This window comes from Cynocephalus volans, chromosome 2 (assembly GCF_027409185.1).
Source record: "Cynocephalus volans isolate mCynVol1 chromosome 2, mCynVol1.pri, whole genome shotgun sequence".
NCBI classification, from domain to species: domain Eukaryota; kingdom Metazoa; phylum Chordata; class Mammalia; order Dermoptera; family Cynocephalidae; genus Cynocephalus; species Cynocephalus volans.
Genome location: NC_084461.1, coordinates 187,904,470 through 187,918,647, shown reverse-complemented (window position 1 = coordinate 187,918,647; position 14,178 = coordinate 187,904,470). Strand labels below are relative to the sequence as shown.

The window sequence follows — 14,178 nt, the reverse complement described above, 5'->3', positions numbered from 1 at the left end:
CAGACAGTCAAAACAGAAGCGAGACAAAGAACTTTTGATGAGCGCTGGATCTAATGATTATAGCTCAAACGCTAAAAACAAAAGTGGGAACTAAAGCAACAGAACAGAACGTAAATGTCAACATGCCCTGACAAGGTAGAAATGATACAAGAAAGCCTGCAGGGAGGAGAAGGGGAAAAGAAGGTGGAAGGTTGAATAAGTAAACTGGTTTCCCCATTTTATTAATTGCTAGGCGTGGGTGGAGGAATGTCAAAGGATATCATTTCAAGCTAACAAATCAAGTCACAGTATAAGCATATTCGAAGTATGTAAAGGCAAACACTAAGACAATACAATCAACTAATATCAGGTGCTAGAGGAGAGGGAAAGGAGAGAGGAGGAACTATACTAATTTCATCACTTCTTACGATGGGGATTAATAGATACTATCTAAAGAAATGGACAATTAATGGTAGAGTTATAACTATAACGGCTTGAACAAAACCACAAGCCAGAACACATACACAAATAGGGGGCTGGAGGAGGGTGGGTTTACAGAATTTAAAATCGAAAGTCAAACATAAAATGATACCACTGAGAACAAATAGCATATCAATAAAAATAAATGAGCTATGCTTAACTATTAAAATAAACCTAGTTCAAGATCTATTCAAGAGACATGCCTAAAACAAAATATTTTTTAAAAGGTGGAAAGTTGAGTTAAAAAAAAAGTATAGTAGGCAAATATAAACAAAAGGAAGCAGATATTTTGATCTTAATAACAGTCAGGGTTGTTTTCAGCCCCCACCCCCACTCCCCTAAACGCCTTTGTTATTTGGAAAGTAGAGCAAAGGTATACAGAACAAATTTAAGGTAGTCACTAAATAATTATCCATTCATTAATTTCCATAAAATTTCTGGAAAACACATAAGAAACTGTTAACAGTTATTATTTCTAGGGAGTACACTGGGGGTGCAGAAAGAATTTCTATTCTTTCTCTTAAACAATTCTATACAGTTTGAATTCTTGCTAAGAGCATGGTTTTACTTTTGTAAGAGAAAATAATAAATACAAAATATATCACTGAAACTAACAATTATCAGTGTTACTAAACTATGTGTAAACTAAAATATGAATATTTTTGTTTTTTCCCATATTTTAGTAATTATATGTAATTATTCCACTTAATTACATATAATTTATAGGACTGCTCCTAAGAAAATAAACATGAAACTTTTCAAGATGCTATTTTAATTCTAGATGATTATAAAATATTTAGATACATATAATTATAATTTTGAGTTGTGATGTTCTATTTTTCAAACAGTTGTTAATATTCAAATTTAGAACAACATGCCAAGTACAACAGAAAGGAAATATACAAACACTTCACTATAAAGTTTCCTAAATATTTGAGGGTTTGCCATTGAAGTAAGAAGTGTAAAGTATTTTTAAATACTCCTGCTTTTTAAAAATGTGATAGTGCATTTTTGTAGTTTCAAGTATTAAATACAGTTAAACAAGTTAAAAAATAGTATTAAACATAAGAATTAAGAATTTAAGAATTTAATTTTACCAGCTTAAAGTCAATAAAGCAGTTACTTTTTTAGTATTCTTTTAATTACAAAAGGGTTCTAGGAAAAAATAGAACTATATATGCATGGATGTAAGAGATTGGCATATGGAGATAAGCAAAATAACCATCAGGCACTCACCAACTGCACTGAACTAAAATGCTTTAAAAAAAATACCAATTAATGTAAATGTACACAAGTCCTACTCTTTTTTTTATTGTGGTAAAATATACATAAAATAAAAGTTACAATTCTACCATTTTAAGCGTATAGTTCAGTGGCATTTAAATACATTCATATTGTTATGCAACGATCTTCTCCATCCATTTCCAGAATTTTTGTCATTTTCCAAAACTGAAACTTGGTACTCACTAAAAAATAACTCTCCATTCTCCCCTCCCCCCAGCCTCTGGTAACCCCCATTCTACTTTCTGTTTCTATGAATTTGGCTACTCTAGGTACTTCATATAAGTGGATTCATACAGTATTTGTCCTTGGCAGTTGACATTTCAACATGGCAGAAGACAGATGAAAATGCTCAGGTGGCTCAGGCTCCCCTCTGACTTGATAAATATGGAAAAATTGGAGAGTTGTCTTGTTAGGGATGATGGTGAGATAGCTACATTTCCTTGCAATGGGAGAGGTAGGCAATGCTTCACACACGGAAAAATCTAGTTACATCGTATGAAAAGAAACTTCAGGTTTTGGTTAAATTATTAAAATAGATGACTTTGTAAAATTTAAAATCTGTTATATGGTTTTACTTAGAAAACAATATGGTTAAAAGCAATAATATTCCTTCTTTCAAAACTATTTAAAATAACTATAATGATAAATACCTTTTTTAAAAAGTCCTATATAAAAAATATAAAAGTATATTTAAATGTCTAAAAACATAAAATACATAAAAATTCTGTTCTACTGCAAAGTATATTATATGTTTTAAATCATTTGGTCTTTACAACCATCCTATTAAGAAAGGACTAGTGGGCTAGCTGGTTTAGCTTAGTTGGTTAGAAAACAGCCTTGTAACACCAAGGTCATGGGTTTGGATCCCTGTACTGGTTATCTTGAGTCTGCTTGAGCATGGCTCATGTTTTTAATAGTTCTATGCAGATTGTCCCTACAATTAGTTAGTGCAATTGGTACCCTGAGTAGATTCTGCCTTTTGCCTGATGAAGTGTTTCCTAATCATGATATGCTGTAAAGGTTACTGTAAATCTATACTACATATTTCTGTTTTGGCCCTGTATTGACAGGTGATACTGCTTGGTCACAAACACTAAATCGTTCTTCTATTGAACTAATAAATTAGCAATACGTTGCTAATGTTAATATTGAAAAATAAACATGTGTAGAGCAGAATGGCTTAGTGGAAAGAAAAAGGGCTTCAGACTCCAGTTTGAATCCCTATTCTATCACTTACATCATTTCAACCAAGTTATTTGACTTCTCTAAGCCCTAATTTCCTCATCTGCAGAAAACCAGGAAATATCTATTTCATGGTTGTGAATATTAAATGTACGAATGAGAAGGTGCTAACATACATTGCAAAAGTTCAACAATTATTTAATTTTGTAGAGGTCTGCTTTTAGCTCTAGAAGACTCTTGCCACATGTTTACTTGATTTGATTTTTAAAATACTTTTTATAAGTGTTACATTAATTAATTAAAAAAACACTTACTGAGCACCTACATTGTTCCATTGTTCTAAACATGTTTCTATATAAACCAGACACTTCCAACTCTGGTTGAGATTATGGAATGATCTTAAAAGGGATATGGAAATTTTTTAAAATCCAAAATAAATTCTAATTAAATACAGAAAGAAATTTAATTCACATTATATAGTCTTGAACCAAAACTAAGGTGAAATCAATATTTCCTAAGCATGGTCCTTCCTGAAGTCTTCTCAGACTTCATCTAGTCTCACTCCATGCTCTTTTTTGGTGATTGTGTCTTCTCCTGGGCTGTGATCAAACATCACATCTAGGCAAATTACAAACTAACTTGAGCCCCAATGTCTTCTCCTGAACTGTTGGATATTAACTTCAATGTGTCTATAACAAATTCATCATTTCCCCCTTCTCTGCCCACCCACCCCACCACCAAACTAGCTCTTTCTCATGCCTTACCATGCCTTACTTGTTAGTGGCTTCAAACCTCAAAATTATATTTACTATCTTTTGTTCCCTTATCCAAGATTAGTGTTCCTCCATATATTATTCAAATCTGTTCTCTTTTATTTCTTCTGCTAACACATTAGTTCTGGCCTTCATTACCTCTAACTTGGACTACCATAAAACATTTGATGCTACTTTTATTTATTGAAAAGTATAATTATAAAGACTCTGGCAAATGAGAAAAATGAGATATAAGTGAATAGAACCCCAAAGTAACTAAATGCAATATATACAATTCCAACCATGTAAAAAGTATATATATGAGAGATAAGGATAAAATGCAAAGATGAGCACTGTGCAGCTGTTAGTAATAGGATAGTGGATGGCATACTAAATATGTTGATTAAAGCACCATGCATACCCATAGTCTCTCTAGGGGAAAAGTTCCCTGCCTAGGGTAACTCTACAGCCATATTTGGTACCTATCACCTTCCTTTCTCTCCCAGTCACCCTTACCCCCAAACATAGATGGTTGGACTAGGGATGGACACCTGACCTGACCTGAGGTGGTCAACTGCCTATGAGGAAGTCTGGCATGAAAAACTACCCCAAAAGAGAGGAGCTGCAACAGAGTACTGCTCTCAGTAATTTGAATTAGAAAACGCAGGGAAAATAGGGCAGTTAGTAGTGAAAACTTGTAGAGAAAAATGCCATAGTGTGAGGTATGAACAATGGGGAGCTATAAGCAAGCTGAGGTTACAAGCATGCCAATCCAAAGAGTAAAGAGAAATAATAAGAAACAGAGGCAGAAAACCTGACTGGTGGCAGAAACAGAGTAAGAGGCCAAACAAAGAGATTCACTGAGCCATATTATTGGTGTAGTGTTAGTGTGAAGAACTTGGCCCTGCTGTTTACCATCTGTGTGACCTTGGGCAAGTCCTTTACCTCTCTGTGCCTTTATTTGCTTATTTGTGTAAAGGGCAAAAGGGCAGTCCCTAACTTACTGTGTTGTTGTGAGGCCTTCATGAGTAATATAATAGTGTCTGGCACACAGCAAGCACTTAATAAATGTTATTACTATCATATTCATCATCATTATTCACAAATTCCCAATGCTGAGCTTCCTTGGACCGAAATACTCTCTGGTTTGAGCACCTCTCTACCCGTTCCAGATATACTATGGTTATGATCCTTGGATTTCCATGACAGTACATTTCCTTTACTGTCCTAAGTATCCTTTCAATAAATTCCTCGTTTAAAATGTAAATAGATTTAATAAAAAAACTATTTACAAACAGATTTATTAGCTTACTAATAGGGAGACATTTTATCATTACTAGAAATACATATAACTGGCCCTTTTTGTCTCTAGCTTGCTTATTCAAGAAAATCATTAAAATCAATTAATTAGAATGCATCCATGAAAACAATTCTTGTTGTCCTTAATCTGAAAACCTTGCTCAAAAATCTCCTTCTTTCTGAAGATTTTCCTTCCTGACAATCACTTCTTCTGCTGCTTCTTTCCTTATCAGTTAGGAAATTAATATATTAATTCAAATATAATCAGACTAATAACTAATATATTAAATATAATCTGCTATATTTTTTCTATACTTGTTCTTTTTTTTTTTTAAAGATGACCGGTAAGGGGATCTTAACCCTTGGCTTGGTGTTGTCAGGACCATGCTCAGCCAGTGAGCTAACCGGCCATCCCTTTATAGGGATCCAAACCCATGGCCTTGGTATTATCAGCACCGCATTCTCCTGAATGAGGCACAGGCCGGCCCTATACTTGTTCTTAAATTGGGTTATCTTTTGTTTTTCCTGAATTTCTGTATGTATTTGCCCCTTCTCACCTATGACAGTACAAACTCCAGAAAGCAGGGACATGTCTCTTCCACTTCCTTTGCGATGGCAATAGTGTGTAATGGAAAAAGCAGGAGATTTGAAATAAGATGATATAGATTCTACAGTCAAGCATCTATTACTCTCTCACTTCCTACTTGTCTATTTGGATAAGTCACTAAACCTGTCTCAGACGCCATACATTTTCTGTAAAAAGGAAATCATGTCTAACTAATTTCAAAGTCTACATGTTTTTTCACTCTGCTTCTCTGACTCTGATGATGGCATTCATGAAGAATCAGGCACATGCAGTACAGCTCAGATTGAAACCTAAAATTACTACACGAAGAGCGATAAAATAATAACTGCTAACGTCAAATGGTGGAGGCCACCTGATCAGGATTTGTGGAGGGCATTTACCTTCTGACAGTTTATCTTTAAATCAGCAGTTAGAATTAGCTTCCAAGTAACGGTATTTCATCACTTCTTATAAGCTATCATATTTTGCCCCCACCATGCCTCCCAGCAAAGTAAGTTCAATTATATAAAGTTAACTTGTCACCATTTGTTAGCAGATTCTGAGGTTTTACCTGGTCACAGAAGAATGTGACTTCATATTTACAGCTCTGACATGCATACCATTTAAAGGAAAAAATCTCATCTTGCTGCACTTACGGATTTCGGCTTAAACTTCTTCTTTTCCTTCTTCCCACCCCCCAACAATTTGTGACAAAATAAGTAGGATAAATCAAACAAAAACCTTTGTAGGTTTTGTATTACTCTTTCTTACAGAATCAAATCAATATGATAATAATAATTTGTTTCCTATAATTACACAAGTAAAACATTCAAGATTCTAACTAGTACATCTGGGCAAGATAGAATACTAAAGTATCACAAAATCAAATTAACTTACTTGACATTTCTGGCGCAATTGCCGTAGTTCTTTTATAACTGGGGCTAGAGCTGACTTTTTTTCAGATACCAGTGAATTCAGTTTTTTTATCTGTTGTTTAAACAAAAAACATGACACCTAAAAAAATAATTCAAAAGAAGAAAAATACTACATGCATAATGATATTTACTGTAGTGTTAAGTACGAGAGTAAAAAAACTATAAATTAATTCAGTGCCAAACAAGGGGGTGTGATTTGGTAAACCTTGATTCCTCAGCAACACGGAATACAATGTAATAATTCAAAATGTCAGTTATCAAGACTGTAACTCATTATGGGAAAATATTTATAATCTAACATAAAATGAATAAAATAAATTACAAAGTTCACTATATACAACTACAAACATGTTGTATTATCTAAAAATATATATAATTATATAGGTTTTATAAAATATACAAAAATATAGAGGGACATTCAAATATTTAATAATCTGTATGGCATAAGTGATGACCAAACAGAATGGACACCAGCCACAGAGATGAACAGGGTCCTGGAGGCTTCTTCTGTGCTAAATGCTAACCTTTTTAGGAGTTTAATCATGGTTAAATCCAGAGGATTCTGGGGGGATGGTCATTATGGATAAGGCAGGTGGAAGGGGATACTCTGAAAGTTTGGGGCAGCAGCTATTTACCAACAAGTAAGGAAAGATTTCAACATTTTAATTGTGGAGTATACTTACATTTATAAAGCAAATATATTTCACAGAGTCTAGCTCCCTGTAGTCTCAGGTTTAGCCTAACTTCTTAAAAGTACATATAAAATATTCACCTTGCAAAAGACCGGAAACTTTCCCCAGTCTAAAAGTCTCTGCTGTAAGATAAAGAATTGTAACACAGCAAGGTTGCTGGCTCAAGGACAGACAAGTTACTGATTGATATGTAAAGATACTGGGAAATTACTGTAGGGAAAAACAGTGTTTGCTAAGATCAAGCTAAGTTTGGATCACTTAACCTTTTGCAAATTGCATTATGGAATGTCACTTTGCTTTTTACCAGCCTCTATTGTTAAACTATTACCCCACCTATGTTCTTTTTCTGTAACTTCTTGGTCTGGAAAATAAATGTGGGGCGAGAACTCCAATTCATGGTTAATTTCCCAAGGAAGGAATGCCTCGCTCTTGAGGGTTCTGGGAGATTAACCCCTTCGGGGTCTCTCACTGTTCAGAAGAGATGGGCTTTGAGTAATCCTTTTGCAGCTCCATCACGCAGGGGAAGAGAGGTGACAAATCCATGTGAGACAAAGCAACATTTAATGCTTGGCAAAAATGTATCAGTACATTCTGGCTAATAGAAAACCTGAATATGGAAAGATACTAAGGACATATGTAAAAATGAAATAATTTTATTAGGGTGGTATGATCTGGGAAAACTTATTTTTTTATATTAAATATTTTTTAAATGTTATATAACTTTTACACATCTAAAAAGCCACAAAATGCTTAAACTATTAGAAGCTGAACAACCTTACTAGAATGGAAAAATTCAAAAGAGGATGATAAAGACAGATGAAAGAATATAAAGTAAACAGTGTGAAGAAATGAAAATTTGAATGTTTTATTGAAAAACAAATAAACACAAAAACATCTGCTGTCTAGCTATATAACAAAACAAAGGAAAAACAAATGTATAATCACCATTTCAGACATGTCATCTAGTGTACGTCCTTTCATTTCATCAACTTCACTCTTCAGTGCAGATACTCTTTCTAGCTCTTCTTGGGTATAACTATATCCAGATATACCTTTTTTTTCCTCAATAGTTTGCTATAAATAAAGAATAAAAAGACCATAAAATGAATGTCATAATATTTCTGGTTCCTGTAAGAAGTATATGGATTTCATTCCTAACAAAAAGTTGTAAATAAATTAGTTCAGAATCCTAAAGGACAATCTTTATTGACTTCAATTATTATTTCATTCAATTACATGCCTTTATATGTCATAAGCCTACTAGTATGGTATCTTCAGATGCATAAAAAGCATGTCTAACTTTAGACTTTAAAATAGTGCGATGTGCTTAGCACAAAATCTAAAACATAGATGCACTCAACAAATATTTGGTGAATGAATGAATTCTCAAGTTATCAGTTGTACTTTCATTTGCTCATGTGCCCAAAATTTATTATATATCTAAATATGCCAAGCATAGTTCTAGGCACCTGGTATACAGCAGCAAACAAAATAGGAAAAAAAATCCCTTCCCTCACAGAACTTACTTCCAGTGGGAATAAATAAGCAATATATAAATAAATTAATTTAAAAAATACATTTAGTGTGAGGTGAGAATGAGATGGAATCTTAAATCACAAAGTGGTTAGAGTAGGTGATCCTGAGGTGACATCTGAGCAAAACCCAGAAGGAGGTGAGGGAGTGAACCATGCAGAATCCCAAGGGATCAGCAAGTACAAAAGCTCCAAGGCAGGAGCAAAACCTGGCCTGTTCACAAAACAGCAAGGAGGCCGGTGATGCTGAAAATGCAATGAGAATGAGGTAAGGATGAAGAAGGAATCATACAGGGCTCATCTGGTTTGCTGGTACAGTCTCAGTTTGCACCTATCATCCCTTGTACTCTCAAAAGTGTCCCAGTTTAGATGATAAATTATATAGTAATCTTATTTTCAGGCCAATAAAAGAGCTTTGACTTATTTAAAATCACTTTAACATCTGTGCTAAGATCAGATTATAGAAGGGCAAGGATAGGAGCAGGGAAGCCAATTGGAAGACCATGCCAATAAATCAAGTTAGAGATGATGGTAGTGTGAATCAGGGTGGTGGTGAAAGAGGTAATGAGAAGTGGTTCCATATATATTTTGAAGGTAGATCCAACAAGATATTATGACAGATGTGGGGGTGTGAGGAAAAGTGAGGGGTAAAGATTTAGTCCAAATTTTCTGGCTTGAGGGACTGAGCAAATGATATTGTCATTTGTTGAGATGAGGAAGACTTGGGAACACCAGGTTTGAGAAGGTGGTGAAGATCAGAAGTTTAGTTTTGAACATGTTAAAAATTTTAAATGTCTATTTGATATCTAGGTGGAAAGGTCGAAATGTTATGTGTACATGACTGAAATTGGAGGAGAAATCTAAGCTGGAGATATAAATTTGTGAGTTATCAAATATAGAAGGTCTTTAAAGCCATGAGACATGATAAGATCACCAAGAGAGTAAGGGTAGAGCAGAGATCCAAGGGCTAAGCGTGGGGAACGACAACATTTAGACCTCAAAGAAATGAGAAGAAATCAGCAATGGAGCTGAAACAGCAATGTTAGTTTGGGAGAAAAACCAGGAGAGTGTAGTGTCCTAGAAGACTGGTGAAAAAAATTTTACAGGAAGAGGGAGTGATAAACTAAAAGACTAGTGAAAAAAAGTTTTACAGGAAGAGGGAGTGATCAACTATGCAGCTAACAGGTTGAGTAAGAAAAGACTAAGAACTAATCATTGGATTTAGCAATGTGAAGGTATTAGTAACCTGACAAGAGAAATTTGAGTGTGATGATAAATATGAAAACCCTATTAGAGAGGATTCAAAACAGAATGGAAGAACCAAAAGAAAAGAAAGAAAAAAGAATAAAAGAAGAGTTGGAATTTTGGGTTGCCAACAGGACTAAGACCTGAAGGGGTAGAGGGAACTATGGAGAATTAGCCCAAAATTCTGTTGCAATTTCCTCTTCAGGCAATACCAAATCCTAAGCTGTGCACAAGCAAAGTAAGACTCCCAGACACCAAATGGAAATCTGCAGATGGGTTGCTAAAGAGCTGAGCAAAGATTTTAGCAGTCTCACAGTGCTAGGGAGATACAGGTAGGGATTCAAGACTTGACAAGGTGTAGGGGCCTTAGTAAATGCCCTAGGGTATCAGCTAAAACCCCAGAAAGGCTATTCCTTAGAAGTAAGGGCTACAACCTAGGAATAAGAGCTAGGCCCTGGGAGTAAGAACCACTTCCTAGGAGTTAAGTCTCTGCCACAGGTATAAGGGTTATATCTTGAGTAAGAGAAAACTGGAGAAATACTAGCTCTAACAAAACCCACCCTCAACTGGATCAAGTTGATCTGCCAGAAAAAAATTAAATCCTCTTTAAAGAAAGACAAATACAGCCAGAGCCTCTAAAACTTAATCACATTTGATGCCCAACATTCAATAAAAAATTAGTAGGTAAGCAAAGTAACAGGAACAAATGTCTGAAAATCAAGAGAAAAAATACAGACAACAGAAGCAGCTCCTCAAGTGAATTATCAGACAGGAACTTAAAAATAACTGGAATTAATGTATCCAAGAAAGTAAGTGAAAAGTTGGAGAATGTTACAAATAACTGGAATCTATAAAATAGAATCTAATGGAAATTCTAGAACTGAGAAATATAATAACCAATATTAAGAATTCAATAAATCAGTCCAGCTGGTTAGCTCAGTTGGAGCACAGTGTTATAACACCAAAGTCAAGGGTTCAGATCCCCACACCAGCCAGCCACCAAAAAAAAAAAAAAAAAAAAGGATAAATAAACTGGAAGATAGCGCAGCAGGAAAAAAAAAAAAAATCCAGACTGAATCATAGAAAGAAAACATAATGGAAAATGAAAAAAAAAAAAGAAAAACACAAAACCCACGAGAAACATATGAAACATGGTAGAAAAGTCTAACATACATGTAAATGAAGTACATGTAAGAGAGAATAGATTGAGATAGTAATAACTGAAGAAATACTGGCTGTGAACTTTTAAAAAACTGACAGACTCAAGCCACAGTATCAAGAAGCTTTATAGACCCTAAGTCAATTAAATAAAAAAAAAATAAGCCATACTCAGGGAAATCATAAGAAAACTGCTGAAAACCAAATACAGAGAGAAAAAATTTTATATGTAAATTTATTGTACAACAGAGAGAAAATCTTAAAAGCAACCAAAGAACAGCACACTACCTTAAAAAACAAGACATACAGCCAACTTTACAAAATAAATAATAGAAGCCAGAAGACAATGAAATTAGGTCTTAAAATGCTGAAAGAAAATAGCTGCCAACCAAAAATTCTATATTCAGTGAAAATGTACTTCAAAATGAAAGTGGAATAAAGATGTTTTAAGAAAAACAAAAAAGACCATTAATCACCAGCAGACCTGCACTAAATGAAACACTGAAAAGAGCTTATAAGACAGATCCCATAGAATAATGTTGATGCAGAAAGGAAATAAGAGCCATGAAAAGAGTAAACACATTGATAAATCTGGAAAAATATTGAATATAATATGTAGAATTTAAATTATATTTAGAATTTAAAAATATGTAAACAATAGAACTAAATATGGGAGAGAGATAAACAGTTAAAATGTTGTAAGGTTCTTAGGATCTGGTAAGAGTAAAAATTTAGGGAAGACTGTTAGTCAAGGGTGCATGTTGTAATCTCTGTCATAAGCACTAAACAAATAGCAGATAATGAAAAGAAGATATAACTAATAAGCTGAAAGAGGGGAAATATGAAAGATAAAAATATTTTACTAATACAAAAGAAGGTAAGAAAGGAGAAAAAAGGAATGAAGAATAGATGGGACAAACAGAAAACCCCCCAAATCAGTAATTATATTAAATATAAATAGATTAAATACTTCAATTAAAAGGTTGCCACACTGTATGGAAAATAAAACCTAACTATATGTTTCTCATAAGATATACACCATGAATAAAAGGACAGAGAAAGGTCAAAATGGTGCAAAAGATATATGTCATTTAAACATTAACTAAAAGAAAGTTTGTATGGCAGTGTTAATAAAAGGTAAGTAGATTTGAAGGCAAGAGATATTATTAGGAATAAAAAAGGTATGTTTCATAATTATAAAAGAGTCAATTTAACAGGAAGATAATGATCCTAAATTTGTATTGGCCTAATAACATAATCTCAGAATATCTGCAGTAAATATTATGAGTTCCCTGCCCTTATCTGTTTACTGGGCCAGTGTATCCATGCCCCAACTGTTGTGAGAATTGACTGTTAATGGCTTATAGCTGCCCCTTTTTCAAAGAGTACCCATGCCTGAACAGGAATTGCATTAGACCACCTCCCAAATGGTGGTGAAGGAGTCCATAGCAAATAACTAACACAGGGGACTGGCCCTGTGGCTCACTTGGGAGAGTGCAGTGCTGGTAGTGCCAAGGCCGCGGGTTCAGATCCCATATAGTGATGGCTGGTGCGCTCACTGGCTGAGCATGGTGCGGACAATGCCGTGCCAAGGGTTGCGATCCCCTTACCGGTCAGAAAAAAAGAAAGAAAAAAACTAACACAGGGATACAGACAGCTAGCCCTCTTGCCTAATGACGGGATCAACTCTGATGCAGTTTGTGCTCTAGAGCTCCTTGTGGTATTCAGACTGAAACTGTACTCCATTTGAATCCACTTTTTTCCCCTCCTTTGTCCCACTTCCTTTACATCCTTATTCTGAAGAGTACTCCCTGAATTAATCATGTGAGGAGGAATAGGAATTCCTGTTTCAGGTTCTGCTTCTAGAGAACTTGACCAAACTATAAGGACCGGCTTCTGGAGTGGGATCACTCATAGACTGAATGGAACTGAGAACTCCATTACTGGGTGGCATGTAGAGTTCTGACAGTCCCAGGCTGTTGCAGTAGTCCAATTGTTAACACTTTCATTTGTGGTGAACTCAGGCAGAAAACAGGTGGAAGGGGACTGTGGTGGCCATGAAAACGTACTGCACAGATTGCTTTCAAGAGAGCCTGCTAAGCTAGGCATCTTTAATTAAGAATAATTTATTGTATGTTCTCAAATGGCTAAAGGAGAGGAGTTCAAATGTTCTCATTGCAAAGAAATAATAAATTTCTGTGATGACGAATATGCTAATTACCCTGATTTGATCATCACATATTGTACACATTCACTGAAATATAACTCTGTATCCCATAGATTTGTACAATCAATACATGTCAATTAAAATACAAATAAATGTAAAAAAAAAAAAAAAATCTCCCGCTGAGAGGAACAGAGTTGACTGAAAGCCATAGCTGCCACCCCTCTGGATCCATCATCATGTTCACACCAAGGCCATGCTTTCCCTGAGTTGTTCCCAGCCAATGACTGTACACAGCAGTAGTACTAGTGTTGGCCCATTCCTGCCTGACAGGGGACTCCTCTTACAGGTGACTGGCTCAAGAATTCCCCATCAGCCTGACTAAAACTTTTTCAGAGGTGTGTTTGCAGTATGAGGCTATTCCTACCCAATCCTCTTTTCTCCTCCCTGTCCCTCCACAGGTGTCAGACCTGCATCAGAGCCCAAAGGCTTTCCCTGCCTCCTCCTGCTCCCATCCCTTTATTCTTCACAAGTGTTTCCTCCAACAGATCTCTTGTACATTTAATCCCGTCTTGGTGTATGCTTCTTAGGGGGTCTGAACTGATACAAGGATGCACTAGCTGGTGCAATGTCACTGGCACTTGAGGAGAAATAGTATAAGGACTACATAATTGGAGCGGATGTCACTAAGCTATATTGATGGTTGAAGAGATAAAATGACAGGCTCAAATCAATTAATCAGTCATTTATAGAAAAGTGATAAAGTCAGAGAACCTCCATAGGAACTTTAAATAAACCTTCATTTCCCATGGCTAAAAGGCAGAGGGACCTGAAAACCAGTCCCAGGACTTAATTTAGGATTGGCAAAACTTCAGAGAAGGCTGAATTCTTAGTCTAGGCAAATATTCTAT

General features: G+C 35.2%; 1 protein-coding gene across 2 annotated transcripts in view; it reads right to left on the bottom strand.

Annotated features, from left to right (window-relative positions):
• The window catches only part of IFT81 (intraflagellar transport 81), an 86,147-nt gene that overhangs the window by 22,492 nt on the left and 49,477 nt on the right, over positions 1-14,178 (bottom strand). For both annotated transcript variants that reach the window (XM_063086087.1, XM_063086086.1), the window contains exons 13-14: positions 8,114-8,242; positions 6,439-6,528 (exon numbers count right to left, since the gene is read on the bottom strand). In XM_063086087.1, coding sequence (XP_062942157.1) covers positions 6,439-6,528; positions 8,114-8,242 — 219 coding nt within the window. The remainder of the gene's footprint in view (positions 1-6,438; positions 6,529-8,113; positions 8,243-14,178) is intronic.